The sequence below is a fragment of the Scaptodrosophila lebanonensis genome, unplaced genomic scaffold (genome assembly GCF_003285725.1).
Source record: "Scaptodrosophila lebanonensis strain 11010-0011.00,11010-0021.00 unplaced genomic scaffold, SlebRS2 tig00000001-arrow-pilon, whole genome shotgun sequence".
In the NCBI taxonomy this organism is placed as follows: domain Eukaryota; kingdom Metazoa; phylum Arthropoda; class Insecta; order Diptera; family Drosophilidae; genus Scaptodrosophila; species Scaptodrosophila lebanonensis.
The window spans coordinates 13,889,576-13,908,237 of NW_022060529.1; the positions used below are offsets into that span (position 1 = coordinate 13,889,576).

General features: G+C 39.4%; 1 protein-coding gene across 1 annotated transcript; it reads right to left on the minus strand.

Moving 5' to 3' along the window:
• Nucleotides 1-8,126: 8,126 nt before the first annotated feature.
• On the minus strand, nt 8,127-9,697 carry LOC115633981. Its single transcript, XM_030531502.1, has 3 exons — nt 9,231-9,697; nt 8,464-8,824; nt 8,127-8,405 (listed from the first exon to the last, which is right to left on the minus strand). Exons 1-3 carry the CDS (start codon nt 9,695-9,697, stop codon nt 8,172-8,174), a joined length of 1,062 nt encoding a protein of 353 aa, XP_030387362.1. The 3' UTR covers nt 8,127-8,171.
• Between the last annotated feature and the right edge of the window lie 8,965 nt (nt 9,698-18,662).

Genomic DNA, 18,662 nt, shown 5'->3' on the forward strand with positions numbered 1-18,662 from the left:
ATGCACATTGTGTAACGTTTTCAATGAGAATCGCTTTCAATTGTGATTGCGGCGCGTACACGGAAATGTTGTGCAGCGGACGCCTAAACATGCAGCAGGCTCTCAAATTGAAAATTGCACAACCATGCGTAATAATTCATAAATATCATAAGTCAGCCTAGCAATAACAGGCGCATGCCAGCAACATTTATCATTGTTCTAGCCGAGCGTGGATGCCAAAAAAAAAAGAAACAAAAAACCGGCGCTGAAAAAAAACCAACTATGCCAAGTACGCACACAATATACTATGCAGGAGGTCTATGTGTGTGTGTGTGAGTGTGTGTGTGCAGAAGAACAACAGCGACCATTCAGCTAAAAAGTCAGGAGCTGGCTGAAATTTATAAACGAATGAATGAATGTGTGAATGAATGAATGAATGAGTGACAGCGCAGTTGCTATTTCGTTGGCGTGGCTCGGCAACCTGCTGTGCTGCCTTCAATTTGATTGTAGCATATAACTCACATATATATATACATAGATACATATGTACATATATGTGTGTATACGTGTATATATGTGGGTGCGATGATATACAATGAATTCTCATTGTTGCCCAACATGGAAATATCCTTAGGCCAGCGCATTCGACTACTGCGCGAAACGTCCGTGCCGTTCGTTGTAAGTGCCACACAATGGCCGCCTGCCATCTTTATGTATGTATTTGTGTGCCTGTGTGTGTATGTGTGTGTGTGTATGTGCGTCGTTGTCTTAACTTCCTGGGGAATTGTAGACGTGTTTGTGTGCCCATTTACATGTACGCTCGCTCGCTTCTGTGGCACCCCGTAACACGGTTATTGCATTAAGCAAAGTTGTAGCCTAGATTTGAATGGCCCGGTCCCAGTCTGAATTTAGCCTCCGTCTCAGGCTCAGTGCCAGCCTCAGTCGCAGTTTTAGTCTTCCTTTTGTCCTGCTGTTCATCACGACAGGCCTGCTTTATGCTTCAATTTTTAACATACATCGCGCTGCCAGGCTTTGAATTTTTAATACGATTTTCACTTAATTTGCGTCAGCCAATTCGTTTGACAGCACATGCGTATTAAAAATTTATCAACTATCGTTCATCATTAGCATCATGACTGAATATAAATGAAATATTCGAATGTATTTGTATAGCATTCTACAAGAAAATTTCAACATTTATACTATTTTCTTGAAAATTGATAATAAAACGTAAATGAAAGTTACGAAATTTCCATTGTCTGGCTGACAGTGTTTCTCCATCGTCAATGGCCCCCATTCGGGACTTACAAGTGATGTAACACAAAATGTAGTTCCAATATACAAGTATATATCAATTCTATGACATCAGCATAAAGTATTTATATATGTCTATACAATACAGCTCTAAAATTGTGAGAGGAGTTGTTTTAACAGACAGGCGACCAGATAGACAACTCTTCTTGTAATGCTGATCATATACTCGTATGTGTGGCTTATCATTCTTTCTTCTATAAATAATGCCAACTTGCACACCCTAATAATAAATTTAATCTAACAAGGGTCGAACACTTGAAGAAAACTGCTAAACAACAATTTACGAAAAATAATAATTAAAAAGTAAATGCAAGAGAGAAACTGAATTCCAATTAATTTTTGTTGCCCTAACAAGAGTCAATAAAATGAAAAGAAAAAGTCTTCAAGTGCTCCAACCTAATTTTGTATGAGCTGTGGAAAAAGGAGAAAATGTTGCCCGTCACTTGGAAAACCTCCTCCCTGCCTAGCTCAACCCAGCATTACTTCAGTAGAGTGAACAACTGGGCTTCTTATGCCTCTAATTTGTCAGACACATAAATCGTCTATGCATACTTTCAGATTATATTAATAGTTAACAACAACATCTGTTTATACACTGATCAAAAAATTGGGGATCTGATCTGATTTAACTTTAAATTTAAAGTACGAAATCTACTTGATCGTGAGATAAATAAAAAGGGAATTTTTCTTAAATTATAGTAATACAAAAAAACTAAGAAATTATTGATTTATATCAATAATGTGTTATAAATAGGAATAATCAGTGCCGTTTGACTGGATTATGTCAAAGTGTGGAATGATTAAATTAATAATAATATTCAGACAATTTGTTCAACAACTCCTAAATCAAATTGATGATGAAAAGAGGCGAGAATCAGGGCTTAAAAAAAGATTGTTCGTCTTGGAAGTATATACTTGTAATCCGTAGATATTCATAGCTTTGACACTCTATGGTACATTTAAGTACAACACTATTAATTTTTCTCTGTGTATGTGCAGCTAGTAGTTTAAAATGGCAATCTGCGTGCGGCTAGACACGCGATTCCTCAACCTACAATATAGGCAGACAGAAAAGTCAACTATTTGGTAATCATAATTGCTTGCGACATAAATATAAAAGACATCTGTATCAACAAATGGGTATATGGTCGAGAACAATGACAACAATTAGCAGGCCACGCTTTTCATTGGCAGGCACCCATGAAGATGGGACTGAGGCCAATGTCAGCGCGCATATGAAAAAACATTTTAATTGATGGGACTTTTAATGCTATCCGTACTGGTGGCATTTAAGCCGGCAAGCGATGGAAGAATATTCACTTTTATGGACACAAATAACGATGTGCGTGTATGATTTTAGAACGTGTTTGTCGCTGTTAACGTCACATGCCAATATCACTGAACACTTTGCGCTGAAACGTGCTTTTATCAAATGGCGCACTGCCAAGTGCCAAAAAATGAAAACAATGACAAACCGAACCCAGCCAGACCAGATCAGACCCCAACACCAACACCAACTCCAACTCCAATCGCAGTTCCAAACTCATTCGGAATGGTGATGCCACGAGCTCTGGTGTGCACACAGGCAAATAAACTGACAACAAAATGAAGAGAGCAAAGCATCAAGTGTAACAGTAAAGTAAAAGGAAAAACGCTGCAGTTTTTGGCCAAAATGGGGAACGATGTCAAATTCAAATTGACAGCTTTCAATATCAATTCCAAAACAATCCAAACGCGAGTGCACGGCTCCGTCGATGAAGGGGTGGGGTGGGATGGGATGGGATGGGATGGCAAAACATTTGCTGAAAAATCAATTTTTCTTCGCTGGCAGAGTGGGGAAAATACTCGAATAAAAAAATCAACATTTTCTCACACTTTTCAATCCTGTCCCTGTCAGCCCGTAACATTTTAACTCAATTGCAGTCACAGTCGCAGTTGCAGGCGATGGGCAGTCGCAGCGAGAGTCAGAGTCAAAGTCAGAATCAGAATCAGGATTTGGAAAATTTGAATGGCATGACAAGTTAAATTAATTAAACTGGATTAATGCGGCAATGCGAATTGCACACAGAATCCAGGCATCCCTGATGATGTCCTGCTGGTCGTTTGCCGTTGCTTTTGCTAGTGTGGTGCTGGTGCTGGGGCTTTTGATGTGGTTATCTTAGAGATACTTTGCATGCCAATGTCTAACCAAAAGATACACATGAGTTGTGTATTTTTGAGTGTTTGTGCGGCAAAGTACATTTCACAAATTACACTTGTGGTATTTAAGAGCTTTGCTGCCATTTGACAACTTCTCCCTATCCCTGTGCCCTCCTATACCAACCAGTATATACAGCATAAGTAATGAGTATTGTTAATGACTTAAGCATTTAATAACAGAATGAGAAAATTTGCATAAATGAAGCAAAGTCTAGCTAATCATATGGCCAATGCAAGTGCCACACCAATTAACTTGACTTGCTGCAGTTATCTGTCTATGCTCCGTGCCCATTGAAAAGGCAAGTTAAAGCAAAAATAATGCAGGAAATCACATTATCTAAATCCGTTGCCGCCGCCCATCGAAGTCTCCGTCTGGCGTCTGGGCAAACATATCGAACGATAAAAGGCCACAGAGCGCCGGCTGCGATAAAATGAGCAACTTGGCTGCATTTCAGCGAGCAAATTATAAAATGAAGCGGCAGCGGGAAAAACGAGCAAAAAAATATATAAGTATATAGTATACTATAACAAGCAGAGGAAAGAAAGAAAAGCGGCAGTAAAAAGAAATGTGAAGGGGCATAAATTCTGCGCATAAATTTCAATGCCCTCATGCGCATTTTTCTTATCGGTAAATTTCATGTAAGACCAAACCTATTCCCCCCTCATCTCTCCCTCCCGCCCACTTCCATGCGGAGGCAGGCATTTGAAAACCCGATACGAAATAAACGAGCAAAACGGTCGAAGCACACTGAAATGCTATGAAAATTATGAGGGCAAGGAAAATGCAAGGCCAGGCAGGCCAGGCAGGCCTCTCTGGAGAAGGGGATGGAGAAGGGGAAAGGGAAAGGGAAAGAGAAAGAGAAAGAGAAAGAGAAGGGCAACGAGGCAGCGAGCGCAGGGCGTATTGATTTTCACTCTACCCTGTGCGTGTTGCCAATATGAATTTGCCCCTTGGCCATGGCTCTTGTGCTGTTTGGCTGTTGTGGCGGCAATTTGCCAGCGAGTCATCCAGTCAGCCGTAGATTTGTAATTACGGGATTAGTGTGTGTAGTGTTGCCAATGCGATTGGCAGTTTTTATGATTTGCAATGTCAAATAGCGAGCAGGCGGGGGGGGCGCCACCGTCGCCGTTTAGGTTGAGGTTGCCTTGGTGGCTATCATTCAAGCAGAGGGTGGCTCTTAGCTGGCACACAGGGCCACGACACGTGACTGTGGCTTTTGATTGCAACTACTCGAACTATGCGTGTATCCAAGTCTGTGTCTGATGGACAAGTAATTTGTAATTAGATATTGGAGTTATGCCAGAGAGCTGGGCCTTTGAAGTGCACCCTATTCGCGCAACCAGTGACAGCAATAGCAATAAATAAATTAAGTGAGCCACAAAATTATGGCTTCCTTTTGCTCTGTTCCGACTTGCAATTAATTTGTTAACAAATCTAAAAATTACGAAAGAAAAAACAAATTATCAAACGCTTCAACTCACACGCACCACCACCACAAACGCAACTCGGAAATGCTAAGCCAAAAAACGAAAATGAAGAAGCTATACTACAGATACGAGTATGTCTATATGTATAGTCGTTAAAGCGAATGCACAGCCATAGCGCACAAGTTAAGAATCAGCATTGCGAGTGCGAGTGCGAGTGCGTGTGGAAGTGGGAGTGTGGGATTTTTAACGCCAAGTCGACAACGCTTTCCAGACGAGTAAGCGCAGCGCTGGCATCCACGGCTTGGGTCTTGAGTCTTGAGCGAAGCAACAGCCATGACGGGCGTTGTTTTGGGCGTTGCTTGGCGACTGCACTCGCCAAAAATACTTTACTTTCCAGAAACATCAGTTGACAGTTCAACTGTGTATTTTAGTTTTGATTAAAATGCTTTCTTAATAATCTTAAAACAGTACCTGACATTTCAATAATAAAACTAAAATTCGAACTTTCGAAGGGATAATGTAAGTGATTGAAACGCGAAATTTCTATAAAAGGCGTAGAGAATTCAAATTTGTTTTATAAAATTGTCAGTTTTTACTTGATGTAAGAAACAAATTGTAAATAATTGAAAATTACTCCAACTCTTTAAATGCCTTATACCTGCTGTTGTCGTCACAAATAATCGTTTTAAAAAATAATATAAGAATGCTAGAAAGCTACCGATATGAACTAAAAATAACAATCTTGAAATTCTATCTACTAAATATGTACGATCTTTTGAGTCATTTAGTTAATTAAATTATGTGAATAAAACAAATACATCTATGGGCATTATTTTAGAATTGCATATATTTCGTATCTGCGGACTTCAACCAGAACAGGACAAGCGATAGCAAGAAGAAATTATGAAGAAATAATGAAATTATGAACAGTTATACCGGGCGAATAAGGAGTGCATTCTCCGGCCATGATGGTACTCGTGGGTCGTATGCTTATTGCGATCCTTGCGCTCATACAAACGGACAGACAGACAGATCTCTTGCAAGCTATATCGACTCATCTTATAATGCTGATCAGAAATATATATGTTTTGAATATATATGCTTTGAATATATATATGCTTTGAATATATGTGCTTTACATATAAATGCTTTGCATATATAGGCTTTGAATCACATCCCTCAACCGTTTGGGTAAATGTTCTTTAGTCTTTGAATCAACGTTGAACAGTTTTCGCGAATTCTTATAAGTATTAATGCCTACCCCAGTACGTTTTTCCGAGTGTACTTAGATGATTTCCGTTTTCTGAAAAATTCATGAAAAACTTTGCTTAAGCAGCACCGCTCGCTTGAGCGGCAAGCAAAAAAAAAAAACGAATATAAGAATAAAAAAAGCAACAACAAAATGTATGTGCGTGCTGTGGTGCACTGTTGTTGTTGTTGTTGTTGCTGTTGTTGTTATTCCGCTGTTATTTATAATTGCGCATATGACCCTGTTTAATACAGTTCGGTGCACAATTATATGATGCTTATGCAAAAGAATTGTTGCCTTTTGTTTAACTTTGCCGTCATATACTTATTTCTTTTATTTTCTTGATGCCGCAGCCGCGGCCTCTTAGCCTTGTGACTTTTGAACGGCATTTGAATTATGCGGCACAATTTCTAGCTCACAAAACAAATTGCGTAAATGCCGCGAACGAAAATGCCGCATAAATCACGCGATGTTAATTTGTTAAAGTAGTCTTTGAGGCTCTGCTTTAAAGTATGCGAGTATACTTGTACTTGTATTGCTTCATGTTCTTCTGCAGAAATGTTGAGTGGCGGGCAAATAATTTACTAATTGCAGCTTAGAATTCATTTAGCTCTCATGTCAAGCCACATTAAGCAAATGACAACTGATGGCTTGATAAGGAGCAATTAATTGACGCTGACTTAGCGCCACAATTCCTCCAACTGCTCGCACAAACGCTTGGCGGCAATTTGCCAAATTACGTGGCGACCATAAATCAAAGCATAAAAGTTGCTCGCCCAAAACTAACTTAGAACTACGAGTACAAGAGTAACAACTTTCGGGCAACAATACAATAGTTGATACACTCGCGTGCTCCCTGGACGCCTGTCAAAGTGTTCCGGGAACTTACGATGTTGGCTTTCTCATTAAATATGCAACGCAGCGATGCAAAAGTTGAGGCCAACAGCTGCTCCCATACCCATACACACACACACATACACAAACACATACACAAACACACACACACACACATACACATACACAAACACATACACGGACAAGAGAACACACAAATTCAGGCCCACTCTGGCCCACTCAAACACACACCTGCCACACACCTAAGAGGCTTTTTCAATTTGGCTAAGTCGATATACAATTTGCTGTTGCCTTTTTTTAATCTTGTAAGTGTATGTGTCAACTTTTTTCGCCTCGTTTGTGTGTTTGATTGTCCCGCCTACGCACACCCCGGGGAGCCAATACAAAGTCAATATAGAACGAAAATTGCCAACAACAGCACACACACAAAGACACACACACATACACACATACATGCTCACACTCATTTGCGCTGTTTTTCATGCCTCATGATATTCTATTATTCATTCCAATTTGTGTGTGTGTGTGTGAGAGAGAGAGAGAGAGGGGAGCTCTGCCCTTCAAAGGTATATTTTTCATCACTACCCGACTGTGTTGTCCCCTTCCTCCCTTCGATCCTGTCTGCCCGCAAAGGTCAGCGAAAGTTTTCGTTTGCCTTGCTCGTTTATTAGATTGTCCTGTGGGCCGCACATCAAAAACTTGCCACTGCTTCTGACAGGACGCACTCAAAAAAGCAGAAAAAACAACAACAACAACGAGAGCAAAAAATGGAAAACAACAACATCGCTGATGTGTAGTGCCTGCCGGCATCTACTCAGTATGTCCTCGACATTTGCCGAGTGAGCTGCTTGATGGGCGTGTCATAAACATGAAAAACTTTTTATATTGTCGACTTTGTTCATTATGACAAAGTTGCCTTTTCTTTGGGATAAAACTTATAGATGACTGCCCCGCCATCCGTCTATTCGTTTATGGGGCGGAGTTGAATTGTGCGCACCTCATAAAATTTGTATTGAATACTGGAGTTGGTTTGGAACGGGTGTGAACTGTGCCATCTAAGTGTGTTCGAGGACACAGTGGCTTCTAAGCTGTAACTCTTTAGTAATGTTGTATGCAAATTATTTATTCATGTGTTTCATTAAGTTATTTATAAATTGTCAAGTCCGTTTCCAAGCCCATCTACAAGGCCTTTCTTGAGGCCACCAACCAATCCCTTTTTAAATCCATTCCAAAAATCTTTGAAGCTCACTTGTACCAGATCGCCGCCAAACTGAGAAATATTGCCCTGCTGGTCTGGCAGATCGCAGTGCAAGAAATTGAAAATCTCTTCGGAGATTCCATTCACATAGGTGGGCGTGACATCAAACGCTACGGTATTGTGCTAAAATGTAGGGAAATATTCGGCTTATTCATCATAGAATCTGCCCCGATATGCTTACCTTGAAAATGGAATCATTCTCGAAGAAGTTAAAGTCGGATTCTTTGTTGAAGTTCTTCAGAATGCGTTCAAATACTTGTCCCAACTTCCTCAAGCCTCCGCGTTTTGCAGCTGGCGATGTAAATACGGCCCGTTGAAGCCCAGAATCGAAGTTGCATGTTTCTGCCTGGTCGGTGGCAGCGACGGCGGCAAAGGGACAGATAAGTATATCCTCAGCAGCCGGCACATATTCAGCCGAGTTCAGGATGCGTATGACAGGTCCGTTGGACACTGAATCGGAAGTCGGACAAATGTTGCGCTGGCGCAGAGCATTTAAAGTCACACCCGCGTAAAAGGCATCCTCGTCGTTGATGTTCAACTGACTGTGGAAGTATTAAAGCAGTAGAGTATATATCAAAATATTATGCAATATAACTATGTCTGGACTCCCTAGTTTTAATATAATTAACACAACTGATTTAAAGAAATCGAATTGGGATAAGAAAATATAAAAATGAATGTATCAGAAGCTATTAGTCTGAAAAAGTTTGGACTAGTTTTTAGCAATAAATGAACTGTAGTTGAAATCCTTTTTTAACCCACTTTAAAAGAAAAATGTTATTAGATATTGAAATTCCTAAAATAATACTCCTGAATAACATTATTTGTTCCAAAGATAGTATGACTTTTTCAACAAATATTTAGTAATATCCACCTATCAAATATTGATCTCGATTTAACCATTTCTGAACCTAAAATAGAGATAACCCTCGATAATGTTTTACTTACAGATGTGCCTCATTGTATTCGACTAGGCTGATGTTGCTTGGAGCAACGGCAATGTAGTAGCTATCTGGTTGCTCCCGGGCGAATACAGATGGACGCAGACCAGCCTCGCGAGCAGCCTTATAGTCCCGCTGACCGAGAACCACAATAATATTACGACTACGTCGTACCGCCTTCAAGCAAGTCGCACGATCGGGACGCTGCACACACTGCAGATTCAAGGCAATACTCTTGCGAGTAGCAGCCTCCACGAGAGCCTGGCATTGTCCGTAGCTTTCATCGGTGTACGTGCAGAGCTTAAAGTCCGAAGAGCGTTGGTTTTTAGCCTCCGCGAGTTCAAAATCTTCAATATTCGGGATGTCCCTAAATATCCAAGGGCGATATGGCAATACACGGGCAGGCACCTGCTGCTCGGATTGTTCTTGGGCTACCACAGCGGCCACAAATAGAGTTAGAAGTAAGACGAACATTTCGCTACTAATTGAACTGGAAGCCAAAGCTGGCAATTTTTATACAACTTTCGCTAATGCGTTTGTAATGGCCGAATCAGTAACAATGCGAAAAGTTCGCGATATCACATGTGAGCAGCCATTAATCATTAGGCGTATAAAGTTTGACGCGACAGAGATTATTTCCCTGGAGTTTGTTGAATGGCTGAACTAATAAATGATTTAAGTAAATATTTTGTTAACATAATTGCATAAATCGCAGTCAATTTTTCATATCGCATATAATCCTCATAATTTGTGGGACTTCACCCACACACCCGCACATGATTATCAAAATGGCATTATGGGGAAAGCAAACATTGGCAGGCCGGCGCGTCGTCTGTGAGCACAAATAAACTGTCAGTTTATATAAGTACTATCATCACTCATGGAAGAGGAGGACCTACACAAGCACACACACACACGCACGCACACGCACACAGGAATATACACCGATTACAACCATTACACACATTCGAGTATCGCAGGAAAACAACGTGAACTGAGATTTTCAGTGTGTGCTTCATGTCCAAATTACCACGCTCGTACGCACTTGAGCCGCCGAAACAGAGAACCAACAACAACAACAACAACAGCAACAACCACAACAGGGCTACCCGCTCTCACTGTTAGGCGAGGCAGCCAGCGAGTGAATAACAAACGAATTTCCGTGCTTCCGTTTCCGCGCCTCACTGCGCCGCGCATATGCAATCATAATGAAGACATTTCCGCTTCATTGAATGCCAAAGGACCAACATTGAACTGTGTGCGAGGGCTTCACTTGACAGTTAGTACGAGTGTGTGTGTGTGTGTGAGTGTGTGTGTGTGTGTGCTCTGCGCCTAATGAAGCCATAAACGCTGCACATTAAACAAGTCCAAAATATGTGCGAGTGATTTCGTACACTAAGCAACCGAAGTATTTTAATAAAGCTAAGTGCCAAGAACATTTGATAATTTTAAATGACAATCAAGTATTGCTTTGAGGTATTTAAAAACAACTTCAGATTTAAATTTGTATTCTGAAAGCTTGTGACATTTAAAATGTTGATAAAAAAAAAGCCAGATTAGGACAACTTGACAATTTAAAAAAGCAGTTGCTTTTTCAATTTTAGAAATCAAATAGAAGTTTTGGTGGGTCAGCCCTATAACTTAACATTTATTGAAGATAAGCACACTGAATGAGGTGCGAGAAAATGTTCTAGGGTGGACTCGGGAATGCTTAAAATGTCTCAATATATCCCTTCCTCAACCGGCCACGTTCTTGCCGGCCCATGCAGTAAGATTTTCTTTTGGAGCAAAACAAATCGTATCTGTGATTTAAAAAAGATGTAATATGTAGTATCCATAAAAATTCTTGTAAAGAGTTTGGTGTGAGAAAATTAAAATGTTATATTTAAAAGAAACCTAAAAAATGATATAGGAAAATCTTGGAATTACGACCAAAGAACAAATAAACCAAAAAATTTTAAAATGCACCTAATTATGTTTTTACTCGGTTTTAATTTAGAACGGTTTAAAAAATTAAAAATTTTATATATTGTTACTCAACTTTATCCCACTTAGCACAATTAAAAATAACGCATAATAAATAAATTAAAACGCAGCTAGAAACCATTCTTATATGGGTCGTTATACACATTATATATGTGATTTAATAAAATAAACATTGCTTTTTCACTGATTTTAAAAGGTTTTAGAGATAAGGAAACAATCTCCTCTTTTTGCATATGATCAATGTCTTTTTTTACACGAAGTTTTCTGGAACCAAACTACGGTGTAAAAACAGAATTAGATTAGATCAGATCATGAAATAACGAAAAATACTTATACCGCCTAGTGTACTTGCGGTAAAAGCAAATCCTTTTCGTTGGCAATGTAATTATTTTGCAGCTGGCCGCATATGCAAATTCTTTCGTGTTCAAATGCTTAGCACTTCATTGAAAGCCGCGCCGATGTGTAAATTGTGTGGTTGACTCTGCCATCATTAGTTAGCAATCGCGCAGGGGCGTGGCATTGGCAGCAACTGTAGAAGATTTACGTTGCCACATACGGAGTCAGTCGCGGTGGCATCGGGCAGAGAAATGGCGACTGGCAGACAACGAAAATAATTGGTTTAGCTTGTTACTGCCACTGATTTTGTATGCAGATTGAAAACTGTTTTCGTACGGGGCTGCGCCAACCACAAAATGCAGACAAAAACATGCACACACACACACACACACACACACACACAAACGCGAACACTCATTCGCAAGGGGACAGACACACAGACAGCAGACGGCAGACAAACGCTGAGACATAGACTTACTGGCTCCATTCGCCACAAGGTGGGCAGTGGAGCCGATGTCAGACAATTGGGAGCAGAGCTTATGCAGAATCGAATTGGCTTTTGTCGACAATAAATATTGCAAGTAGAATTTGAAATTGACGCCAACCTATTGATTTTGGGTTGGAAACTTTCCTAAACGGTCCCAAAAGCACGCAGCACTTTTTTCTCTGCGCCAACAGGACAAGACAAATTGCAGCAAAGTGTATCCGTATCCGCAAACGGAACGCGCGCATTTAGAAACTCTGATTCTTGTACAAGTCAAATTGTATTTAAAGTGACAAATGTGGCCGGACAAGCACACACACACACACACACACACACACACAAGCTTACCAATAAAATATAGTGTACGCAAACACGTGCTAAAAATATTTCCTTTTGCAAACAAACCAAACGCCAACCACTTCACATCGCTTCCTTCATTTCTTTCGGTATTTTTTGCTGCCAAACGGAAGCAGCATTTTTCATGCTTTGGTCAGTTTTTCATGGTGGTGTGCCGGGAGCTTGAAGGCGTGCAGGCGTGCCCGCCACTGTGCCACACCCACCACACATTCGGGGGCGTTCAGTTGGCCCTTGCGACCCTGCATTAGAATTTATCGCTGTCAGCACATGAGAGCGCATTGTTTTCTGTGGCGGCTTCTGTTTTGTTTTCTTCGGTGCCTTTGTGACTGAAAATCTGTCGCCTCATGTGGTAGATTTCAAAAGTGTTTGTGTGTGTGTTTATGTGGGTGTGTGTGTATGTGGGTGTGTGTGTACAGTTTGTGTGTGACATGTGCACAGCTTGACTTGGGAATTTCCGCAATGTTTTTCGTACGTTTTCTTTCGGTTAGCCGTGTCTTGGGCGCCCAAACTAGTGCACCTTGAGACAAGTTGATTAATGGCATTGTTTGCCTGTCAACAAGATCCATTTCAGCTTGACATTGATAAGCAGCATGGCAGTAAAAATTGAGAGCAGTGAGCTTATCAAACATTCAGGCTGATGTCTTTAAAAAATCCGAATAAAGTTTTATTCCTCACCTTCTAACTCAAACAAAAAGTTTTTAGACTTATAGTAAGTTAAGTTTTTCAAATTTTTCAACGGCCGCTAGAATGCAATTAAACTATGAGCTTTTTATTTCTAAGCCCTACCGTATTTATGTAAAATACTTCTGAATAAATATACTGAATCAAAAAAGGGTCGTTCAGTAGAAATATCTTAAAAACTCTCTTGCAAACATCAGGGATATTTCACAGCCAAACAATACAATACAAATGCATAGAAGTGTCATTTCTTGTTAATTACAGGATTTATTCTAAAAGAAATAATAAAAAGCAATGGAATTTTCTATAACTACGCAGGCTCTAATATAGAAACAAAAAAGCACTAAAGATTTAATTAAACGAAATAAACTCATATGAGTGGACCATATGGGCAAAACCGTGGCATCGCCTTGTTGTTGTGGCAGAATGTTCGCAGAGCCCGAAAGCATAAAAATGATAACTAAAATAATTACACTTATTTAACAGTGCGTGCAATGTGCATTTCAAATTGTTATTACAATTGTTATTGTCCTCAACCCTCAACAGCACCAACAACAAAAAAAGAAGATAGAAAGTTTGGCCAAAAAACTGAAATTAACTCAGAAATCTGTTGTGAGCTCATTGTCAGCATTAAAACTTTCGGCAGGCAGGCAGGCAGTCAGGCAGTCAGGCAGGCTGGCTGGCAAGCCTTAATGTCTCCACCGCCAGCCCTTTTATCCTTCAGTGCTCCTGTCCCGCTGTCAGAGCATCGTCTATCGTGCTCGTGTTTTGCTGTGAGAAAGTTACCAAACTTTTTGAATGCAAAACTTTCTGCGAGAATTACAATCGTGATAAAAATTATGAAAATATTTTGAGTGTGCACGTTGGCTGCCAGGCAACAACGACAACGACAACGACAACGGCAGCGGCAGCTGAACAACTTGACTGAAGCTGAAAATTGTGTGCAGTAGAAGCAATAGAAGCAGCGAAAATTTTACAGAGTTCTGCGATACGCAAAGCTACAGTTTTGCATTGTCATTAAATTATATTTTACAAATTTTATTATGAAAGTTGTGTCGAAAAAGAAAATATTACGGATACAGGACACACAACAGACCACTTTACATGAAATTATTTGACAATTTCTCGTAAGCATTTTCACCTATTGATGCTATTGCACATATTCTTGTACTATACATATGTACACGTATATTTGTAGTATTCCACAAATTGTCATACACCGAGCTGAAATATGAAATTGAAAAACTTTTGTAATTCAACTATTGGAATTGAAATGCAGACACAACCGAATGCAACTATTTTCAATGCAAAACTCGAGAACTTATAAGAACAACTCACATTTTGTTGAGAGGCAATGCCAATGTTGTTTATTGAAGCAAAAGCCGTGCACAGATTTCAATGCGAAAACAATGTCAAAGTTATTTATGCTTCTCTTCTATACGTATGTTGCATTTTACGCATTCACCACAATCCGCTCTATACTTATAAAACAATATTGAAGTTGTAGAGCATTGGCTTTTGATTTGGTTTATTTATGTGTGGGGGTGGTAGAGCATTTGTGGGAAATTCGAGAATTTATTGGCATTATTGGTTTGAAATCATATTCAATAATATGCCTAGCATGGGTAAACACAAGAGAACAAATGCAGTTTCTTGAAGAATGAAATCCTGGCACTTAATGGGCAATTAGAAAACTTGTAAAGGAAATCCCAGCTATGCAAATCAAATGGCACTCAGAGCAAGCCAGAGAGCGCGCACTCGAGCAAACAATGTAGCGACTGAGCCTGCATTGCTGGCTTCGTGTCTGTTCGCCTGTCGCAATATTTAAACGTCTGCTGTAAATATTTGATGCCTAATTGAATCATTCATTCAGATTCAGATTCAGTCGTTCATTGCTCTACACCAAAATGGCTGGCGTTCTGCTGACTTGAACGCCCATTCGTAACGGCCGCCCAGCCCAGGCCGCACAACGAGTTGATTTGAATAAATTTGAAATTCTGCTGAGTCTGCTGGCAAAGCATTTAGTCGCCTGACTGCCGCTGCCGCTGCTCCTTCCCCTGACCCTTCCATTCAACCAACCAGCCAACAGCCAGTGAGCCAGCCAGCCAGCCAGCCAGCCAGCCAGCCAGCCAGCCATCCAGCCTGCTACAAGCTTGCAATTTGTCCGCATGCCAGCATTTTGGCGTCAACTTGCTGCTGCGTTTTAGTTTCAAGTCGGCTCCATCGCCCGCACCAATCCTCCGTAAAATCCTCCGTCTGCAATTCGCTGGCGCAGCACGCATATTCCCTGCACATTCCATTCCATGGCATACTTTGCGGCGCATTATGCGGCGACAAAACGAAAATTGTGCAAATTAGCACGCGCGTTTACTTAACACTCATCAATATTTGCATTTCAATTAGTGTTGATATGCTGGCAGCTGCCAAACATGGCTTACATTTCATTCTCCATGGCATAGAGAACTATGGAAATTGAAACTCTTCACACTATTCGCACAATGTGTAAGTTTTCAATTGGCATGGCAGACTGACTCATACGGAAGCAAACAAAGAATTTCCTCAACTTAACTCAATCATGTGAGTGGGCGCCAAAAAAAATTCACAATCTGCAAGGGTATGGTGGTAACTTAAACTACAAAAATAATAATAATAACTCAAGCAGTTAAACTTTAAGTGTTTTTTTTGTAAGGCTTCATATTAAAGATTGACACAACATTTATTTTCGATTATGAACATAAGAGCCAACGTTCATCTCCGCTGCGTTCCATTCGAAGTACAATTTTGTCATCTCCTCATTTTTTTCAGTTGTTGAGTGACGATTAGCATGTTGACTCTCTTAAGATTCGAGCAACGCTCAACATTTGTTTACAATATGGTTCAATATACTGTTTGATAGGTTTTATCAACGTTAAGCTATGCTACATATAGCATACATATTTTCCAGTCTATTCAATTGTTTAAAGCCATTTGGCTGTTTCTCGATTGACGTACGATTCTCTCATCTTCAAAAAATGAAGAAAATGAAGCTTCACGTTTTTTCATCTATCTAATATCTAATAATACGCGCTTTGCAATTATAAATACTTATGAATTAATGTCGCAGCAGTATTGCCAAGTGCTTTGCTGTGTTGATCAACATTTAAGCGACAATCAGTTCGTTGCATATAAATTATTATCATTATCAAACAGAATTAAGTTATGCTCTAAACTTTGCCCATTTCCTAAGCACACAAAAAGTAACAAGTTTTAAGGGTTTCCCTTTGTCGGTCGGGCATGGTGGCCGTTGCGTAGCGGGCGTGTGGAAAAGCTCATTACCTTTTTGCTGTGGCTGCCCCACAAAACTGCCGCGGCATTCTCGGCTGGCAACTGCCCTCGCTTGCCACATGCCACCCATTTGCTGCCGGCTGCTTGTTTGCGCCGCAAATGAACGGAAATGGTGAAACTTTTAATTGAAACCATAAATTTTGCGTGGTTTCTGTGCCGGCGGAATTTGTCGTTTGGTGTTGCCTACTTAGCGGCCAACACCCGTCGCCAACGCCAACGCTCTTCAGGCCACATCCACGAGTGAGTTGCAATTAGCGCACATTTATAGTGCTCCAGCACGATTGTAAGCCCCGGTGTTGCACTCTGGACCAGAACGTCAGGTAATACCTAAATCGTTTGTAATGCATAGAAAATGTTGACAATTAAAAACAATGAAGAGGGTCCTGAGCTAAATGTTGGTTGAAAAAAATACACAAATATGTGTCGACCGCTAGTCAACTAGCCAAAAAAACACGCACTCTCCTACCATACATACATACATACATACACGTACATATATCGAAGAAGTGTCATTGCTTTACAGCATGTTGATGCCGGAAATGGCAAATGATTAAAATGGGCGTGCCATAATTTCCGATTTGATGCTCTTGCAACAGGAAATTAACGACAGCACAAACTGTCGCCGGCAAATATTTGAAGCATGTGCTCTGTAAGTGGCAGCCACACCTACGTACTTGGATAAACAAACGTGAATAGCCATCACATTTATACAACAACTCGAAATAAAAATGTTTGAAAGTGTGCTCAGCCCTCATACCGGTCTGCAGAACCAAAACTAAGTAGCTTCCAAGCTAAGAACGAATACAAGTATCTCTAAAATATGAAAGTATGCTACATTTTTTGTTAGGGATAGCGAAACCAAGTTTCCACTAGAAAGCACATTAACAATCATGGTTTTTTAAATGTTTAACCGTTGTAGATAGGTTGATCGTACATAGTAATAGTATTTAAATAATTGCTTAAAGCCTTAAAATATTTTAGAAAAAGAATATACATTTATTACAAATAATCAATATAAATAATTATAATACAAATTTAAAATGGAAAATAAATTTTAATTATTTGTCAATTCTTCTATTTCAGTGCAAGACATCCCGTCTCTCCATTTCATTAAAATTTAAAGGTTTAACGATATTTTATTAGCCTTCTTTATTTTTGTTAAAAATTGTTATTAAAATAAAGCAACTTCTTATCTGATCTTAAAGTCTTCAACTTCAACTGTAAATATCTAACAAATTTGATTTTTTTTGTTTAAATGGAACTAAGTATTCCCAAAAGTAAGCTAATTTAGCTATAAATGGAACTAAGTATTCCCAAAAGTAAGCTAATTTAGCTAAATTGTAATTTAAAAATATTGTAATCAATTCTACTTATTAATAAATGTTATTCAAGGCAATCATAAAAATAGGAATGGCTTTGACACGATTTTTTGTGGAAGAAGTTAAAACACAATAATAAAATCATTTCAAATAATCTAATTCGCATTATAATTAGTTTTCTTTTATTTTAATTGACACTTCTAAATGGTCCAGTGGATGAAGCAAGGGACTAAGCCATTTATAGATACCTATGTACGAGTACTTATATATCACCCAATCCATTTATGCTCGCACATGGATTCATTTCAATTTCCATTGCCATGGCCCGCTTAAAAGGCTCGTTGATTTCATTGACGTGCACATTTCAAAATTCAATTTCCTGCATTTAAATGGCTTTTGCTGTTACAGCAGCAACATTTTCTTTTTTCTTTCATTTCTTCTCATATTTGATTCTGTTTATGATATCGGTGGCCAAACGATGCATTTATATGGCAGCGTAAAATTGAGAGAATGAAATTGTTTCGTTTTGTTTGGTGCTTTTACTCATACAAGTATTTTTGATTAAATATACAAAATATACATACAAGTATATATATAAATAAAGTGTGAAATATTGTGGCCAGGCCCTTAAAGTATCAGACCAAATTTAATTAAAACTTCAGCCGCAAAGTATGCAATGCCATAATTCAATAACTTTCGCTGTTCATTGTGAATGACACAATTTTGAATATGTACTTATTTCTAGTTGTGGGGCCTCACTAATATTGCAAATGTGTAAGCGTTGGCTTAAAACTTGTGTGGGAGCATTGCACACATATTAACATGAATATATATACATATGTATATATGTGCGCTACTTTTGCTGCCACATCTATTGATTTTGTTTGGCATAAATGCGGTATATTTGCTCTTTCTTTTTTTTTTAATTTCACTTTGGCTACGTTCTACTCAGCCA

What these genes read in the sequence shown, in the direction of transcription:
- LOC115633981 (XM_030531502.1), bottom strand. Translation starts at nt 9,697, where the DNA reads ATGTTCGTCTTACTTCTAACTCTATTTGTGGCCGCTGTGGTAGCCCAA. An exon ending in GAATACAATGAGGCACATCT is followed by an intron (nt 8,825 to 9,230) that starts GTAAGTAAAACA and finishes ATACTTCCACAG; the next exon opens with TCAGTTGAACATCAACGACG. An exon ending in AGAATGATTCCATTTTCAAG is followed by an intron (nt 8,406 to 8,463) that starts GTAAGCATATCG and finishes CCTACATTTTAG; the next exon opens with CACAATACCGTAGCGTTTGA.